Here is a 16,380-nt window from a genome sequence, read left to right on the forward strand (position 1 = left end):
TCTTCTTGGAGTTCCATGTAAAACGCAGCCTGGGACACCGTCTGGTCCCATTGATGCTGCGTTTTTTGCTTTGGAGAGGGCGGCTCTTACCTGAGCATCTGAGATGTCAGGGGGGCAGCAGCACTCTGCTGGTATAGATATTTGCCTATTTGGTGGTGGTGGTGGGGGGGTTGCGCTGAACCCATCAGCCAGGATGTTGGCAATGTCTGTGGGTTCGGTGTTTTTTTTTTGTCATTTTGGACCAACTCTGAGCATATCTGGGAATTACCACCCAGGTTCCTAACATAACTAAAGAAAGCCTTGTGATTATCCTTCGTGTCCTGTGCAATTTTTCTCTTGAAGCTGGCCTTAGACAATTTTATGAGTGCCCGTAGATTTTTGCTAATACTTATCAGTGATGCCTTCCTTTTTGGGATTTTGCTCTATCATTTAGTAGCTTCCTCCTTCTATTGTATAGTTTTGTTTATGGCTGGGGTCCACCAGACAGGACGTCTGCCTTTGGAGGATTGGGTCTTGGTTTTATTTGTGACTGCATGATCCATGCATTCCTGAAGGTGTTCATAGAAAGCGTTTATAAAGGATTCTGTGGTCTGGGCCGTATGGGGGCTTTGAAGGATTCCACCTCGGTTTTGAGGAGTGTGAAATTTGCTTTAGAGATGCTTTTCACTGTGTTTTTTTGGGCAGGGGGTGGGGTCGGGATGTGAATATCTAGTGAGATTAGTTTATGGTCTGATCTTACCAGTGAGGGATACACTTCTGGTCTGGAGCAGAGTCCCCATGTTGGTGATGATCAAGTCCAGTACGCTTTCCCCTCTTGTGGGAGTGGTAACAAGTTGTTCAATAGCATTTGAGTTTATAAATTCTTGGAACCTTTGGGCGAGGGTGTTGGAGCTAGAGTAATGCTCCCAGTCTATGTTTGGTTAGTTGAAGTCGCCCAATATAAGGGTGTTTGGAGAGACCTTCATATTTTCCAGTGTTCTCAAGAAGGCAGAGTGGGGTTCCTGGGTGGTCTGTAGCAGGCTATAAACTGGAAGGCAGTTTTACCCACTGTTAGTTACACATGGATAGTCTCTGATGCTTTGTGACCAACCTGGAGGTGTGGGTATCTTTGATGATTATAGATACCCCCCTCCTTTTGTGGTTCGGTCCAAGTTTTGGGGCCGAAAAGCATGGTATGAGGTATAACCTGGTAGTGCTGGGGTGCTCTCGGGAGCCCTGAACCAGGTTTCTGTTACTGCACAGATATCGATGTCTTCCTTGCCAAGGCGAGTGCGTGCATCTTGAGGTTTAGACTTCTGGCGTTGAGTAGCATTACTCAGTTTATCCCTTGTGATACCTATGGATGTGGGTTTGTCTTTTGTGCCTTGCCTAAAAAAGGCACTATGGGGGTAGCAAGAGCCTTTGCCAATATCCGAAAGCCCAGGGGTGACAGGTGCAAGCCGTCCCTAGCAAAGCATCGTGGCTTGTCGAGCATATAATCCCAAGCTGACTGGCATTGGATCCCCTTTGAATGACACCAGTACTTAAGCAAATTGTTGAAATTGATCATCTTGTCTTCATATTGTGGCATCATTCTTGGTGAGGGTAAGATGCTACTCAAGGTCAGGGTCATACCGGCCTGGGCTACATGCTTAGAGAGCGCCTTTATGTCTCTCTTCATGTAGTCCAGGGAGGTACGTCTCAGGTCATTCGCACCAGCATGGAGTCATATTTGTACTTGCTTTGGAGTGACCCGAGTGCTTGTGTTATGTGGTGGATCCTAGTGCCAGACAGGCTGCTCACCGTGACCCTCTCCTTGTTCAGCCTGGCGAGCGGGACGTCAGTGTGCCTGACGATAGTCACCTATTACAAGTGTATCAGGTGTGTTTAGTCTTAAGGGCTGAGACTGCTCGGCACACTGGCTTTGTGAGATGTGTTGCACGTGTTTTGTTTTGGGGTAGCGGTTGCTTGGGTGTCTGCTTTGGAGGTCTCTGCTGCTTAGGCAGATCTTTAGAGCCTCCAAGTATGTTTTTGTGTGACTATGTGTTTGGTTTGCTGTCGTGGTAGGTCTATGCGAGACTGGAATTGTAGTGAGTGTGGTTTCCTTCTCCTCCTGACTGGTTATGCCAGTAATGAGTTGAGAGAGCTTAGCCTCCAGTTTGGCTACATGGTTGCATCTCTCATGTGTTGGAATTTGTTAGGAGGAGGAGAGGGTTGTCTGTGTACATGAGGCAGTTACATTGCCTCAAGATTCCCAGATTCACCAGCTGGATCGGAGAGGAGATTGACAACTGACCTTTGGACATGCAAGAATAATATTGGGAATTCCTTTATAATTGAAAACAAGGGCCAGTGGGTAGTGCTTTTAATTTTTAGTGCTGACTTGTAGAATTGCTTTAGTGAACAAGTGCCAGGCAAGGTGTTACAGGTAACAAATGCAAAAACGACAAACAGTAACTTTCTTTCAAGTGAAACAAGGAAAGTACAGTAAGCAATGCAGATATCACTAGTGATACACAGAACCGCTGAGAAGCCACGTATTAGGTGGAATTAGCGTTCCAGGGAAATAAGAAAACAAGCATATAAACAAAGCTAGATTCAACAGTCATCTGCCGGTGGAGTCACCCAGGAAGTAGATGGCTGGACACTGAAGTCCTGCAGGAACAGATTTGCTTGAGGATTTTGAGAAAGTCTCCGAATAAGATGTCATCTCGGCGAGACTTGTGGGGATCCTTCCCCATCACAGTCAGTGTCTTCAGTGATAGATTCCTCCAGTGAATCAGGTGCTTCCTGTTGCACCATTTATTCCGGGGTAGCCTCCCCAGTGAGATCTTCTGAGGACTTCAGAGAAGGAGTTCCCCTTCAAAAAGGGTTCTCCAATACTGTCATTGGTGCTGATTGCGAGTCCACTCCCTGTACAATAGGCCCACCTGAGGAGGGCTGGGAGTCCAGAACTGGGGACAATCTCGGAACTGGAGTCGCACCTTGCCATGAGGCACCCACCTCCAGGTGAGGAGCAGAGAGAACAGGAAGCTGTCAGAGCAGTGGACATGCTGCGCCAGTGAGAATATAGGCACCGGACTAGGTACCAAGGTACGGACAGTCCCAAGCACTGCTTTGGGAGAGCATTGGTTACACCAGATGGAATGTAGCAAGGGCGGACGGTGCCGAAAGAGAAAACACTGCTTTTAGAACAGACCGTATATGCACTGGAGTGGAATTATCTTGTCCTTGGCAGGTATTAAGAGTTTTGGAGCCGAAGAAACTGCTGTGGTGCCGAGGTCAGAACCGAAATAGGGGTGAATATCATGGACGGAGGGAGAAGACAGAGCCTGGTGCTGAAGAGGTGTGCACCGAAACATGGAGCAAACTCTGTTCCGTAACAGACATGTAGGAACTGAGCAACTAGTTTGTCCTTGTCTTTGTAGGGGGAGAGACCTCAGACCCAGATAGAGCCTCTGAACAAGGGTGTCTTGAGTGGGTCTATATTACAACCATGAAGTTACTGAACTTCTAAATAAGATATGGTCAACATCGTATCATTGAAGTTCAGCAATACAAAAATAAAAGGAAGGGCTGTAGCGCGATCTCCGAGTTGGTGTATTTAAGTAGCGGGGGGCTTGCCCCCTGCATACAGATTTTAACTGCCTATTTGAGGTTACTAAACTTCGATATGGTGTCGACCATGTTGTATTTGAAGTTCAGTAACTTCGACGTTGTAATATAGGCCAGTCTTGAATAATCTGTTTTTTCCTTATTTTTTTGGTCTTAGGAAGGGGCGAGACCTCCGACCCAGATATAGACACTGAAAAAGGTGTAAATGTTTTAAGATAAGCTTATTTTTATGTCCTGCTAGTGTACAATTACTAAAACTAGCACAAATGTCAGCTCCAATATGATCCATGCCCAGACAGACACGAGCATGTGCAGAGTTGGGCACCTTCTATCCATACTTGACATACCGATCTTAGCTTTGGCTGATATAATGCAGGAAGACTATCCTATAGAAAAAACAAAAGGGAGAGAATACCAGAGATATTATTTAAAAAATACCACAAGTGGTAAGGAAGGGGCCGTCAAAGGCAGAAGAGAGGGACAGTACCAAAAATGTGAGAAAAGGCCAACTACTAAAAGTAAACTATTTTGAAGAAAAACAGTCTAAAAAATAGCCACTTTCTACTTGGCTTTGAGAGAGATGGCTAGCACGTCTGACTAGGAACGTAGAAAACGAGATCTTGAGTAACTAGGAGAGGGGCATTATGGGTAGGTCTTAGAGTTTTTGGTTGGCGCGAGCTTGGAAACGTCTGTATCGATTCCAAGGACGGAAGTGAGGTCCTATATGTAATGAATGAACAAAGATTTACAGTATCTGATGTCATTTTAGTAAGGGTGTGTACACTTTGTACTCATCCATTTACAGTGATATAAAATTATATTCTTGCTATTGCACATGGACAAGGAGCAAAAAGCTAGATAATACTCTTGCAGTCATGCTGTTTTCCTCACTCTTTCTAAACACTTCTCTAGTGGAGTCTAAACACCTTTGGTTGGGGGCAGAGGCCGCACAGTTCTAGTAATTGTACTCAAAGCTCTACATCTCCAAACTTCATCCAAAAGGACCAATCTGGTACTTTGCCAAGTTCTGAAGTACTAAATTTACTGCACAAAGCATCTCTAAATGAGATTTCTCCTAAGGGTGCAACAGAGGAAACCTGAAGATACTCCTCACTCTGAAAGTCATCCACTGCCTTACCTTCTCATGAGAAGACTCCCCGCCCCTTTCCTTTTCCAAGAAAGATCCCATGGCTGTCAGTTCTGTAAAGCCCATTACAACCTTAAACCATGATGATGATGATCCATTGTACTTGAACAGCCTGGGGTATGACGGACAAGCTCCACCACGTGTCCCAGCACTAAACACCTGCAGGAACTAGGTGATGGTCTCGCATCCTACATTTAGTTCGTAAACTGACCAGTGAAAGTCAGAGAATCCACTAACAATGGACAACAGTATCCTCATTTACAGAGATCCTTCCAAGACTATGAAGGCTTCAGCCACACCAGAATGTCCACTCAAATGTGCCACCCTGGTTGCTGGCTGCTCCCACTCCTCACCTCACCAGAATGTCCACTCAAATGAAACCATGCCACCTGGTTGCTGAGGCTTCCCACTTACCCTCAGGACAACCTAAAACACCTGGAAACTGGGGAAGCCACATTCTCAAGTTGCAGCAGTAAAGATGGGAAATTTCACTCGCACCCCTTCCCTCAGTTTCAAAGGCTTCTTTCAAATGGCAATAGTGTTGCTAAGTTTCCAAGGTAAAGGCCACAAGCAGCCCCCACAGTGACAATGTTCTAGACCATAGCAAATAAAGTTCTTGTGGTGAATCCGCCTACCATTAAAGTAGAAAGGTCTTAACCTCTGAATGTGACAGGCAGTCTGACATCCCACCCCCCACTTCTGGCCATCAGAAAAGTAGCAATAGATTAGTATCCTGCTGAAAACTTTTGAGCTTTGGTGCAGACTAAACACAAAGGAAAAATATCTACTCAAACCCTGCAAGCCACATGTACAGAAACAGTATCTTCTACTTGGAACCAGCTCACAATGGCTGTACTGCCCTACAATTAGAGGACTTCAAATCGAAGGTCAGACGTCTGACCTCAGTCAGGACTACTGCAGAACTGCACTGCATGCACATATCCAATCACACCTACATAAATTAAAGGAAAGCCTCCCACCTTCCTATCCTTTATTTGCTCCATTTAAAAACCAGAAATATCCACATCCTTACCTGATCTTTCTGAATTCATCACAGTCACAAAGAATGAGGTTCATGTGTTTGTCGAAGGCCTTAAAAGTGCCAATAAAAATACGTCCATCCTGTAGGATGCAGCGCATCCTATAATCAATGTGCTGAAGCATCTTGCTGCTCTTTCCCACAGTCTGAAAGGGTAGGGAGAGTAAGAGAAAAAAAAAGTTTATCCCTGCAATGTGACAGAAGCAACTTTTCCAGCAAAAAAAAAAATTTCAACTGACACAAGCAAGACTCAACACGTTTGGAAAGTGTGCATTTAATGCTTTCACCAACATGTGTAGGAAATTCTGTTCAGTGTTAAAACAGAAGTAACAAATTTCAAGCAAAAATGTAGGCAGAAATCTAATATAACTTAACAAATCACTAGCATGTAATAGTGGATTGAATTCTCTGCCTACATACTGCACAGTGTCTTGCATAGGGATCTTACTTTCATGGCAGCAGAGGGGACCTGGGAACGTTAACAGTACCCCTTTCCCAGACTCCCTTGAGTAGGCCTCCTTATATGTCCACACAAATGCTAACTTTGTTGTCCAAACAGTTCCTTCAGCAATACCTACATTAAGGAAAGGTGGTAGCAAAACAATTTTGTTTGGGAAACAGAGCAGATCATATTTTCATGGTCCCACTTTTGACTCACAGCTGGAAACATAAAATGTGAATAAAAATGGTCATTAATGATGAAAGCCAGGGGCATCATGGTTTAAAAAAAAAAGTAGTATCTGAAGACAAAAGGTGGCTACTAACAGAAAAAACTTCATAGTGAAGATCATATGGTTAAGAACACTGGCAGCAGCAAGTCTCAAGAAGGGTTCACTGCACTCAAATCTTGGACCAAAGCACAAAATATAGGTTCATAGGTTGGCACTAGGCTATCGGCCCTATACAAAGCCTAGCCATGATGTTTACCACATTTACTTAACTGGACCCCTGTATAGCAGGGCGACGGATCCCCGGGGTGAATTTCCCATCTCCCATCCAATCAAGGTTCCTTTTGAAGAGGGCCAATGAGGCGCTCTGCTTGACATGTATGGGCAGTCTATTCTAGAGTTATGGGGAGTCTCTGGGTCAGGAACCTATCCCTCCAGCAGGTTTTGTTCATTGTGATGACAAGGTTTAGATCCCTGGAGTGTGTGGCTCTGAGGGATTGGGATTTCTTTAAGTGGAGCATATCCAACAGCTCAAGGTTTGACATGGCCATGTATGTTAAGCAGAGATCGCCTCTGAGTAGACTATATACCACAAGAGTATAGCTGGAGTTTTTTTTTTTTTTTTTTTTAAAGAGGACGGTCAGCATATAGCATCTGCTTTAGGCCTGTGATTCTTTTAGTGAGGTATTTCTGTGGCCTTTCCAGCTGTTGCAGAGGTCTTGTAAGGTACATACCAAACGGGGCATTATACTCTATAATGGGTCTAATGATGGATGAGTACAGTGGGACAATGACCTTTTTTCTGGATCTAAAGCCCTTAGTGATGAGGTGTGCCACATAGGATTTCCCGACTGTTGTGGCGATGTTATCGAATGTGAGACCACTGTCCACCTGTGTCCAAGTCTCATCTTTCGATGTTTAGTGTCCTGCCACCTATGTGGTAATTCATGGGAACATGTTTTTTTTCCCCAAAGGGGATAACTATACATTTCTTGGCATTAAGCTTGAGCCCATAGCTCTGGCACCAGGCATCACATCATTTGGGGATTCAATAATGGCTCCCAGTTTGCAGTCATCTGTGAACTTTGTTAGCCAGAGTCCCTTAGTGTTGGCCTGTACTTCAGAGAAGTAGCTGCCACACAAGAGTGGTCCCAGGACTGAACCCCAAGTATTCCACTTGTCTGGAGTTGGATTTGGAGTAAGTTACTTTTACAGTCTGGGTTCTGTCAGTAAGCCAGTTGGCAACCCATCGAGTGACATAGGGATTTATGCCCAGCTTAGTATGTTTATCTATGATTGCAGAGTGGGGGATTGTGTCGAAGGCCTTGGCGATGTCCAGATAGGCTGTGTGAACCGCCTTACCCTCGTCCTGATTCGAAGTCAATTAGCTTTAGGAGAAAAAATTGGCCCTTTACAAACCCAAACTGGGCGAGGTCCAGTGTTTGAAGGTTGCCACTGTCTTTGCTTACAAGTTCCATGCCACTGCAGATCAGGCTCGTCAGACTGATGAGACGGTAGTTCCCAGGATCCAAGTTGGATCCCCCTTTGTGGAGTGGGATAACTGTAGCTGTGCGCCACTCAGTGGGCCACCTAAAATCAAGAATATCCAAAACCTAAACAGCTGTTTTAGTCCTTATGCTTTTCCCGGTTAGGGGGTGCCACAGTGGAACTCTGGTCCGCTAATGATTGGCAGTGGATTCTCACGGTGCCGAGTTGCCAGCCCAACAGAGAGAGCACACCCATTCACGCACCTATTTGCATGTCTTTAGAGGTCACTCGAACATGGGGAGGACATGCACACTCCACACAAGGTGCTCCAGCAGACAATCGAATGGGAGAACCTCTTGCTGCGAGGCGACAATGCTAACAGCTGCACCACAGCAGCCTATATAAAACTTATCAAATTGCAATGAAGCATACTTGGTTGTTGTCTCCCTCTGCTTTTCCCGGTTAGGGGTCGCCACAGCAGAACTCTGGTCCGCTAATGATCGGCAGTAGATTTTTACGTACCAAGTTGCCAGCCCTGAAGCACACCCATTCACGCACTTCACACAGAAGACGCTTTAGCTGAGAATCAAACAGGACGTCTTACTGTGACAACACTACCACAGCACCACCACCAATGTAGTAGTATACAAAAATTGTACAACTGTACATTACAAAATTAAACATTAAATGCTAAAGTTAAACATGTTTAAATACTGCAAATTTCAAACACACTGGCATTATGGTATGAACATAAAGTTGTACAAATTAAAAATGCGACAAATTATGCTCATTTTAGAAATACTCAAAAGAATGACCCAACACCATTACATGTCTAACTACTAAACATGAAAATGAGGTAGTTAGTTGTACGATCTTCAAAACTGTACACAATACTCAAAAGGTGCGCGAAAAAAGTTATGTCCTTACCATAACGTTCCATGTGGAGTGTTCATCTCGCCTTTGTTCTTACACATGGGTGTTGGGAGCCAATCCTCGGCTCCGAGTCGGCCGCTTAGCAAAGCTTTGCATCCAGAAGCTCAAGACCAACCTACCTCCCACAATTCCCTCTGCCTTTACCTCAGATCTAGTTTCACACCACCCACCAGATCCAGCAACAATGTAGATATCCAAAGAATACATAAGTATACACAAGGATCGTAAATAACTCAAACCAGTAGGACAAGAGAGACCACTAGTGAGAGACAAACAGACCAGACATCTAAACTGGACGTTCTTCCTGACCTGAGGGTGGGAATGTAAGAACAAAGGCGAGATGAACACTCCACATGGAACGTTATGGTAAGGACATAACTTCTTTATGTGAGTGTTCAATCTTGCAGTTTGTTCTTACACATGGGTAGCGTCCCTAGCTCCGTAACCCCAAGTGACTCAGTGGAACCAAAATATGCTCTGTCCCTGGAAATCCTACCCACTTTATGAGTGATGAACGTATGTGGTTTAGACCAAGTGGCGGCTGCACAAATAGTGTCCAAAGGCAGACGAGCCGCACAAGCCAAAGATGTAGAAACTGATCTAGCAGAATGTCCCTTCGGTTTGGTGGGCAAACTGACTAGAAGCAGCATAAACGAAGGTAATACAATCAGTTAGCCATTTGGAGAGAGTACGCTTAGTCACGGCTATGCCCTTTTTGTTGTCCGCAAAGGCTATAAAGAGTTGGTCCGCTTTCCTATGGTCTTTAGTTCTGTCTAGGTAGAATCTGAGTGGTCTATGAACATCCAACTTGTGCAACATATATTCCAGCTTATTGGAATGATTTCTGAAAAATGTGGGAAGCTCAATGGATTGATTAATGTTAACTGAACAAACCTTAGGGAGGAAAGAAGGGTTGGTGCGTAAAGATACTCTGTCCGGGTGAAAAATTAAATATGGCTGTATAGTGGAGAGAGCTTGACGTTCCGATATTCGTCTGGCTGAAGTGATAGCCACTAGGAAGAGAGTTTTCCAGGACAAGAACTTTAAGGAACAGGAAGAAGCTGGTTCAAAGGGTGATAACATTAGCTGGGATAAGAGGAGATTTAGATTCCAAGGAGCTGTAGGAAACCTAACTGCTGGTCTAAGATGAAAAGAGCCTTTTAAAAAGGCTTTACAAAGCCTATGAGCCATAATGGGCACTCCATTCTCTCCTACATGAAAGTTAGAAATAGCAGCCAACTGAACTTTTAAGGTGGCAGTAGAGGCCCCTTGATGAAACAGCATGCATAGGAACTCTAAAACCTTGTTTGGCGGGGCTAAGGGGTTTAAATGCTGTGCAGTCGCCCAGTAGACTAAACGTTTCCAATTACTGGTGCAAATTTTAGTAGTGGAAGCCTTATGAGAGGCTACCAGAATGTCTTGAACCGCCGGAGAGAGAAGATCAGACCTGGCTATGAAGGGAAGCAGAGCAGCCAAGCTGCTAACCTGAGGGACAGGAGCGACTGGTGGGGAGCTCCTGACAAATGAGTCAGTAGGTCTGGCACCAGGTCCAGAATCCAGGGCTCCCGTATTTGGTGTGCTTGAAGAAAGGGAAACCAAATCAGACGAGGCCAGAATGGGGCAATGAGAATTACGGTCCTTTCTAGATCCTTGGCTTTCTGGAGAAATCTCGGTATCAGAGGTATAGGGGGAAAAGCGTACAGGAGACCCGGGGGCCAATCGTGAATCAGAGCATCCCTGGGTACATCGCCTGGAGGGGGTAACAGGGCAAAGTAGCTTCAGCATTTGGTGTTCATTGGAGACGCAAACAGATCGCAGCAAGGCTGGCCCCACTTGCGGAATATCCTTTCCGCTACCATCTGGTTGAGGGACCACTCGTGAGGTAACAGGATGGCTCTGCTCAACCTGTCCGCTATGATGTTGGATAACCCCGGGATGTGCGTTGCTATCAGAAAGCAACCCGTGGACTCTGCCCATTGCCAAATTCTCATGGCCTCTCTGCAAAACTGGTAAGACTTGGTTCCTCCTTGTTTATGTACCAGACTACGGACATGTTGTCCGTTTGAACTGCAATGGTCCCTAGAGGTAGAAGGGGGGAAAAATGTTGCAACGTTAGAAACACTGCCCTCATCTCCAGGACATTGATGTGCAGGTTGTACTCTAAACTGGTCCATTCGCCTTGGACTGTCTGTCCCTGAAAGATGCCCCCCCACCCTATCAGGGAAGCATCCGTGGTCACTGTGGCTGTTGGTGTAGGTAACAAACTGACGGCCGCTGATGAAATTGCGATTCTGTAACCACCAAGACAGGTGTGTTTTGCAGGTGTTCGTAATGTGAATTTCGTGTGTCAGTGGTAACTGCTGGAATGACCATTGTGCGAACAGCAGCCACTGGAGAACTCTCATGTGTAGTCTTCCCATGGGAACTGCAATGAGGGAAGCTGACACGAGTCCCAATACTTTCAGGGCTAGTTTGGCTGGGGATTTTCTGGACAATAGTAGGAGAGATATGTGTTTTTGTAGGGAAGCTATTCTTGCGGAGGGGAGTCTTAGTAGCAAAGAACGGGTATCTAAATTTGCCCCGATAAATGAAATATGCTGCGAGGGCTGTAACGCAGATTTTTCGAAATTTATCGAAATCCCTAGCTGAACACAAAGGCTGAGTGTGTAGTCCCTGGCCTGTATCAGTCGACGCTCGGTGGTGGCAGTAAGGAGCCAGTCGTCCAGACACGGAAACACCCGGAATCCTAGGCATCTCAAGTGAGACACTACCACTGCCATGCATTTGGTGAAAACCCTGGGGGCTGAGGTTAGACCAAAGGGCAGGGCCCGAAACTGAAAGTGGCTGGCTCCCAGCCGGAAGCACAGGTGATCTCTGGACACTCTGGCCATTTTGATGTGGTAGTATGCATCCTTGCAATCTATTGAGCACATCCAGTCGTCCTTCTGTAAAACAGAAGGATCGATTGAAGCGTGACCACCCGGAACTTTTCTTTCTTCACATAGGTATTGAGATTGCTTAGGTCCAAAATTGGCCTCCAGTCCCCTGTCTTTTTTGGAACTAAAAAGAACCTTAAGTTCCGGATCCTCTCTGGTCCACCGGGACTGGTTGGATGACTCTTTCTAGCAGCTTTGATATCTCTATAGCTGCAGGTTCTCGCAGATGGGGCGGTACATCTGGGAATCTTTTCTGTGGTAATGGGGGAAATAGAAAGGGAATTTTGTAACCTCTGGTAATAATGCTTTTTACCCATTTGTCTGAAGTAAGGTTTTTGCCAGGCCTGAGGGTATAAAGCTAAGCGACCCCCCCGACTACCTCCAGAGCAGGACAGTCGGGCCTCCTTTCAGGAGTGCTGGAAAGGCTTCCCAGGGATGGTATCCCTGTTGCCTTGGTTCTGCGGACCCCCTCTGCCACCAGGGTGGCATCTTCCACTTCTGCCCCCTCTGCCTCTGGAGGGGGCATCACCCTGTGTGCTTGGGAAAGAACCCTGGGGTTTGCGAAACCACATTTTCCCACCTAGTTGTCCTTTGGGGTACGGTCTGGATGGGGTGGAAAAACGGACTCCGACAACAGACAGTCTTTCCCTCTTGCTCACACCGGGTCAGGGTCTCCTTTACTTTGGGGCCAGAGAGTGGCACCATCAAAGGGGGCGTTAGTAAACGAAGACTTGAAGGCTTCTGCAAAGGAGCCCAGGCGCATCCAGGATAGTCTAAGAAGAGCAATCCTAGAAGCCACAGCCCTACTCGACCCTTCGGCCGCATACGAGATGAGCCTCATGGACGAGTTTACAATAGCTGTAAGGGTATTGAGCTGTGCTGTAACCTTATCAGAGACAGCAGCATCTGTACTACCCTGGAGGGCATCTCCCAACTCTGACTAGATCCCTCTGTAATAGTGTGAAATGTGTAGAGTAGTTCAGCGAGCGCATGGAGAAAGTCGCTGAACTGAAAATGCGCTTCCCATATCTGTCCATGGTCCTAGAGTCTGTTAGGATGAACAGACAGGAAGATTCGGACATCTCCTTTTTCGTGGCAGCTGCCACCACCATAGCATCCACTGGAACTCCTTTAGTGAGGTATGATTTATCCTGAGGGGCAGTTATATACTTGTTAGGCTTCCTAGGAACTGGCTCCACTGTGTCAGGTGCCTCCCACGCCCTTCGAGCAATTAATTTCATTAACTCTAAGGGCGGAGTGACCCAGGAGGAAGGGCGAGCACCAAATGCCTTCAGCAAAACAGACTCATCCTCAGAAGGGGGTAGGGTTTGCCAATCACCTCTCTGTTTCAGGATCTCCAGGATGTCAGAAAAGGAAACATCCTCAGAGGGTGATTTTGGGGACCCTTCTGACTCATCTAAGTCAGTGTCTGATGTTAAGGATTTTTGTGGAGAATCCAAGTGCCTCCTCTTGCACAATCTTCCTCGGAACGTCATCGGGGGGACATCCGATGAAGCCTCTGAGGAAGAAGGGGCTCCCTCTGGGAGTGGCTGAGACACTGGTGCTCGACGCTTTTGTGTAGTCGTGGGTGCAGAAGACAACGGGCCTTTATGGGAGGGAGAAGTTGCCTCTGCTGAAGTGGTTGTCGGAGAAGACAATACCTTCCTCATAAGGTCGAAGGCCCTTGGACCCCGAGCAGAGGAATCCCCCGGTTCCGAAGAACGCAGAGGTATCTCAGACGCGGAAGCCAAGGGCATCGACCCCGAGGACAGAGCCAAAGTGATCCGTGCCGAGGCACCGAGAGGGACAGTAGGCACAGAAACATCGGTTAGACTCTCGGTCCCGGAACCAAGGATAGATAGACTGCTCCACGAGTCCGGTAATGGTTCAGATAAAGAAAAATTCTTTGAAAGAAAGTTAGCTTATCTGTCCAGTTGGCTCAGAGTTATTCAGAAACGATGCGATCGGTTGCAGCGGCAAACTAGATCTGGGGTAAAGGCAGAGGGAATTGTGGGAGGTAGGTTGGTCTCTAGCTTCTTCTGGATGCAAAGCTTTGCTAAGCGGCCGACTGAGCCGAGGATCGGTCCGACAAACCATGTGTAAGAACAAACTGTGAGATTGAACACACTCACATCATTCCCTTACAGAGAAGTTCAGGTGGTGTCACCACAATTGTTTACATATGGTGTATTTACATGAAAGCCTTTCTGCTCATCTAAATTTAGTTTTCTCCCCATTAAAGAGCCCCTTCTGAAGTTTATTCTAAGCCAAGTGACATGGCTTTTAAACAGTAAAATGGCAGCTACAGTCGAAACAATAGGCAACTCGTCAAAATTGATATAAAGGCCTAGGCCCTAGCACAGATCTCAGGCCCACAAGAAACATGGACACACAGACAGCCCCCAGCTTAAGAACGAGAAAGTTGAAATGAAACACGTACATAGAATGTTCTACAGTAGAAATTTTATTTATTTTTTTTTTTACGGAAAAGTTACTCTTTTTAAGTTTTACATTTCTGTACTAAATGCATCACCCACGAATGTTTTCCACTCTTTCCTGAACTTTCAGACCTCAGCCAAAAGTACAGTTTTGTACCTACCATAAATGTAGATGTTCGAGGATCCACATTGCTGCAGTCCTAACAATTGGGTAGTCCGCTGTCCCAGTCGGCCCGAATACCAAAGTATATGGCTGACGTCGGTCAAGGCGCATTAGTCTGACGTCAGGACGTCAGGGTACTAATGCGCATGACCGACGTCATATCCTCAGTCTTTTCTTGCCCCAGATGTCAGAAGACCCTAGAAAAACAAGGCCAAAACCAAAAACACCAAACACTCCTGCACCAAAAATATGTACAAGATATACAAAATTACAAGAGCATAACCTCACTCACACAACCACCCCTAAACACAGAGGGGAAGGAGGGAGGGTAAATTGGACTGCAGCAATGTGGATCCTCGAACATCTACATTTATGGTAGGTACAAAACTGTACTATGTTCTTCATTCCACATTGCTGCAGTCCTAACAATTGGGTAGAATCCCAAAGCAGAGGTAAGGGAGGCTGGCAAATCATAAAGAAGCAGGAGCTGTTAACATGCCTTGCAAAATAGCTGTGGCAAAACCAGCCCTAGATTTAGAGTAGAGAGGAAGGTGATAATGCTTAGAGAAAGTATGCACTGAACTCCAAGTAGCTGCCTCCAAAATATCCTTAGTTGCCACCCCCCTTAGAAATGCTGTTGAAGTGGCAGTAGCCCTAGTGGAATGAGGCCTAATCCCAGCTGGAATCTCCTTGCCATGATGGGAATAACAAAATGCAATGCAAAATCCAATCCACTTAGAAATAGTTTGTTTTGACACAGGCTTGCCCTGAGAACTCAAAGCAAAAGAAACAAACAACTGCTGAGACTGCCTAAAATCCTTAGTCCTGCTTAAATAATAACGCAACTGCCTGTGTACATCTAAAGTGTGCAAAATCTTTTCCCCCTTATTTTGGGGATCTGCATAGAAAGTAGGCAAATGAATAGTTTGGTTTAAAGCCACACTAGAAACCACCTTAGGCATAAAAGGATTAGTACGTAATGATACCCTATCCTTATGGAAAATCAAAAAAGGCTCTACCGCCATAAGGGCCTGCAATTCAGAAACCCTTCTTGCAGAAGTAATGGCCAACAAAAAAGCAGTCTTCCATGACAAGTATTTCAATTCAGCAGTAGCCGCAGGCTCAAAAGGTTGTAGAGTAAGTTTCTCCAACACAAAATTGAGATCCCAAGCAGGAGTAGGAGCTCTCATGGGGGTCTTATATTCTTTGCCCCTCTAAGAAATTGCTTGAACAAAGGATGCGAAAACAATGGTGGGTCACAATCATAGTGAGCTGAAATTGCTGCAGCATGAATCTTAATGGAAGAGAAAGACAAACCTTTGTCCAATAACTCAGTAAGATATTGAAGAGCCACACTCAAATTAGGCTCAGAAATCTCCAAATTCTTTGCTGCACTCCAAAATAAAAATCTCTTCCATTTTTCTGCGTACACTTTCCTTGTACTAGGTCTTCTGGCTTCCATAATCACATTTAAAACTTGTTGAGGAAGTTGAGACCTGCTGTGCTTCAAAACAGAATATGCCAGGCTGTTAGATGAAGAGAGTGAAGTTTGACATTGAGCAGGTGACCGTCCCTCTGAGACAACAGGTGTGGAATCAAAGGTAAAGGCCATGGAGGCTTCCTTACCAGACTCCTGAGTAATGGGTACCAGTGTTGCCGAGGCCAATCTGGAGCTATTAAAATCATCCTTGGCTTGTCTTGTCTGACCTTTAGGAGCACCTTTGGGAGAAGAGGCAGAGGTGGAAAGGCATACACATGAAGATTTTTCCAACTGAAAGAAAGAGCATCCACTTACCAAGCTGTGTGATGAAACCTCTTTGTGCAAAACTTTGGCAGCTGGTGGTTTAGTGGAGAAGCGAACAGATCTAGGTCTGGAGTTCCCCATGACACTGTCAATTTCCAAAATACATGAAGATCCAGTTTCCACTCGTGGGGATCCAGGATTTGTCTGCTTAACACATCTGCTAAGGAGTT

At 45.8% G+C, this 16,380-nt stretch overlaps 1 protein-coding gene across 1 annotated transcript in view; it reads right to left on the reverse strand.

The window, feature by feature from the left end:
- LOC122817013 (small nuclear ribonucleoprotein-associated protein B') overlaps nt 1-16,380 on the reverse strand; it is a 293,067-nt gene that overhangs the window by 234,484 nt on the left and 42,203 nt on the right. The window contains exon 2 of the mRNA XM_044090125.1: nt 5,775-5,926. Coding sequence (XP_043946060.1) covers nt 5,775-5,926 — 152 coding nt within the window. The remainder of the gene's footprint in view (nt 1-5,774; nt 5,927-16,380) is intronic.

Source organism: Protopterus annectens, chromosome 12.part0, assembly GCF_019279795.1.
Source record: "Protopterus annectens isolate FY-2018-M chromosome 12.part0, PAN1.0, whole genome shotgun sequence".
NCBI lineage: Eukaryota > Metazoa > Chordata > Ceratodontiformes > Protopteridae > Protopterus > Protopterus annectens.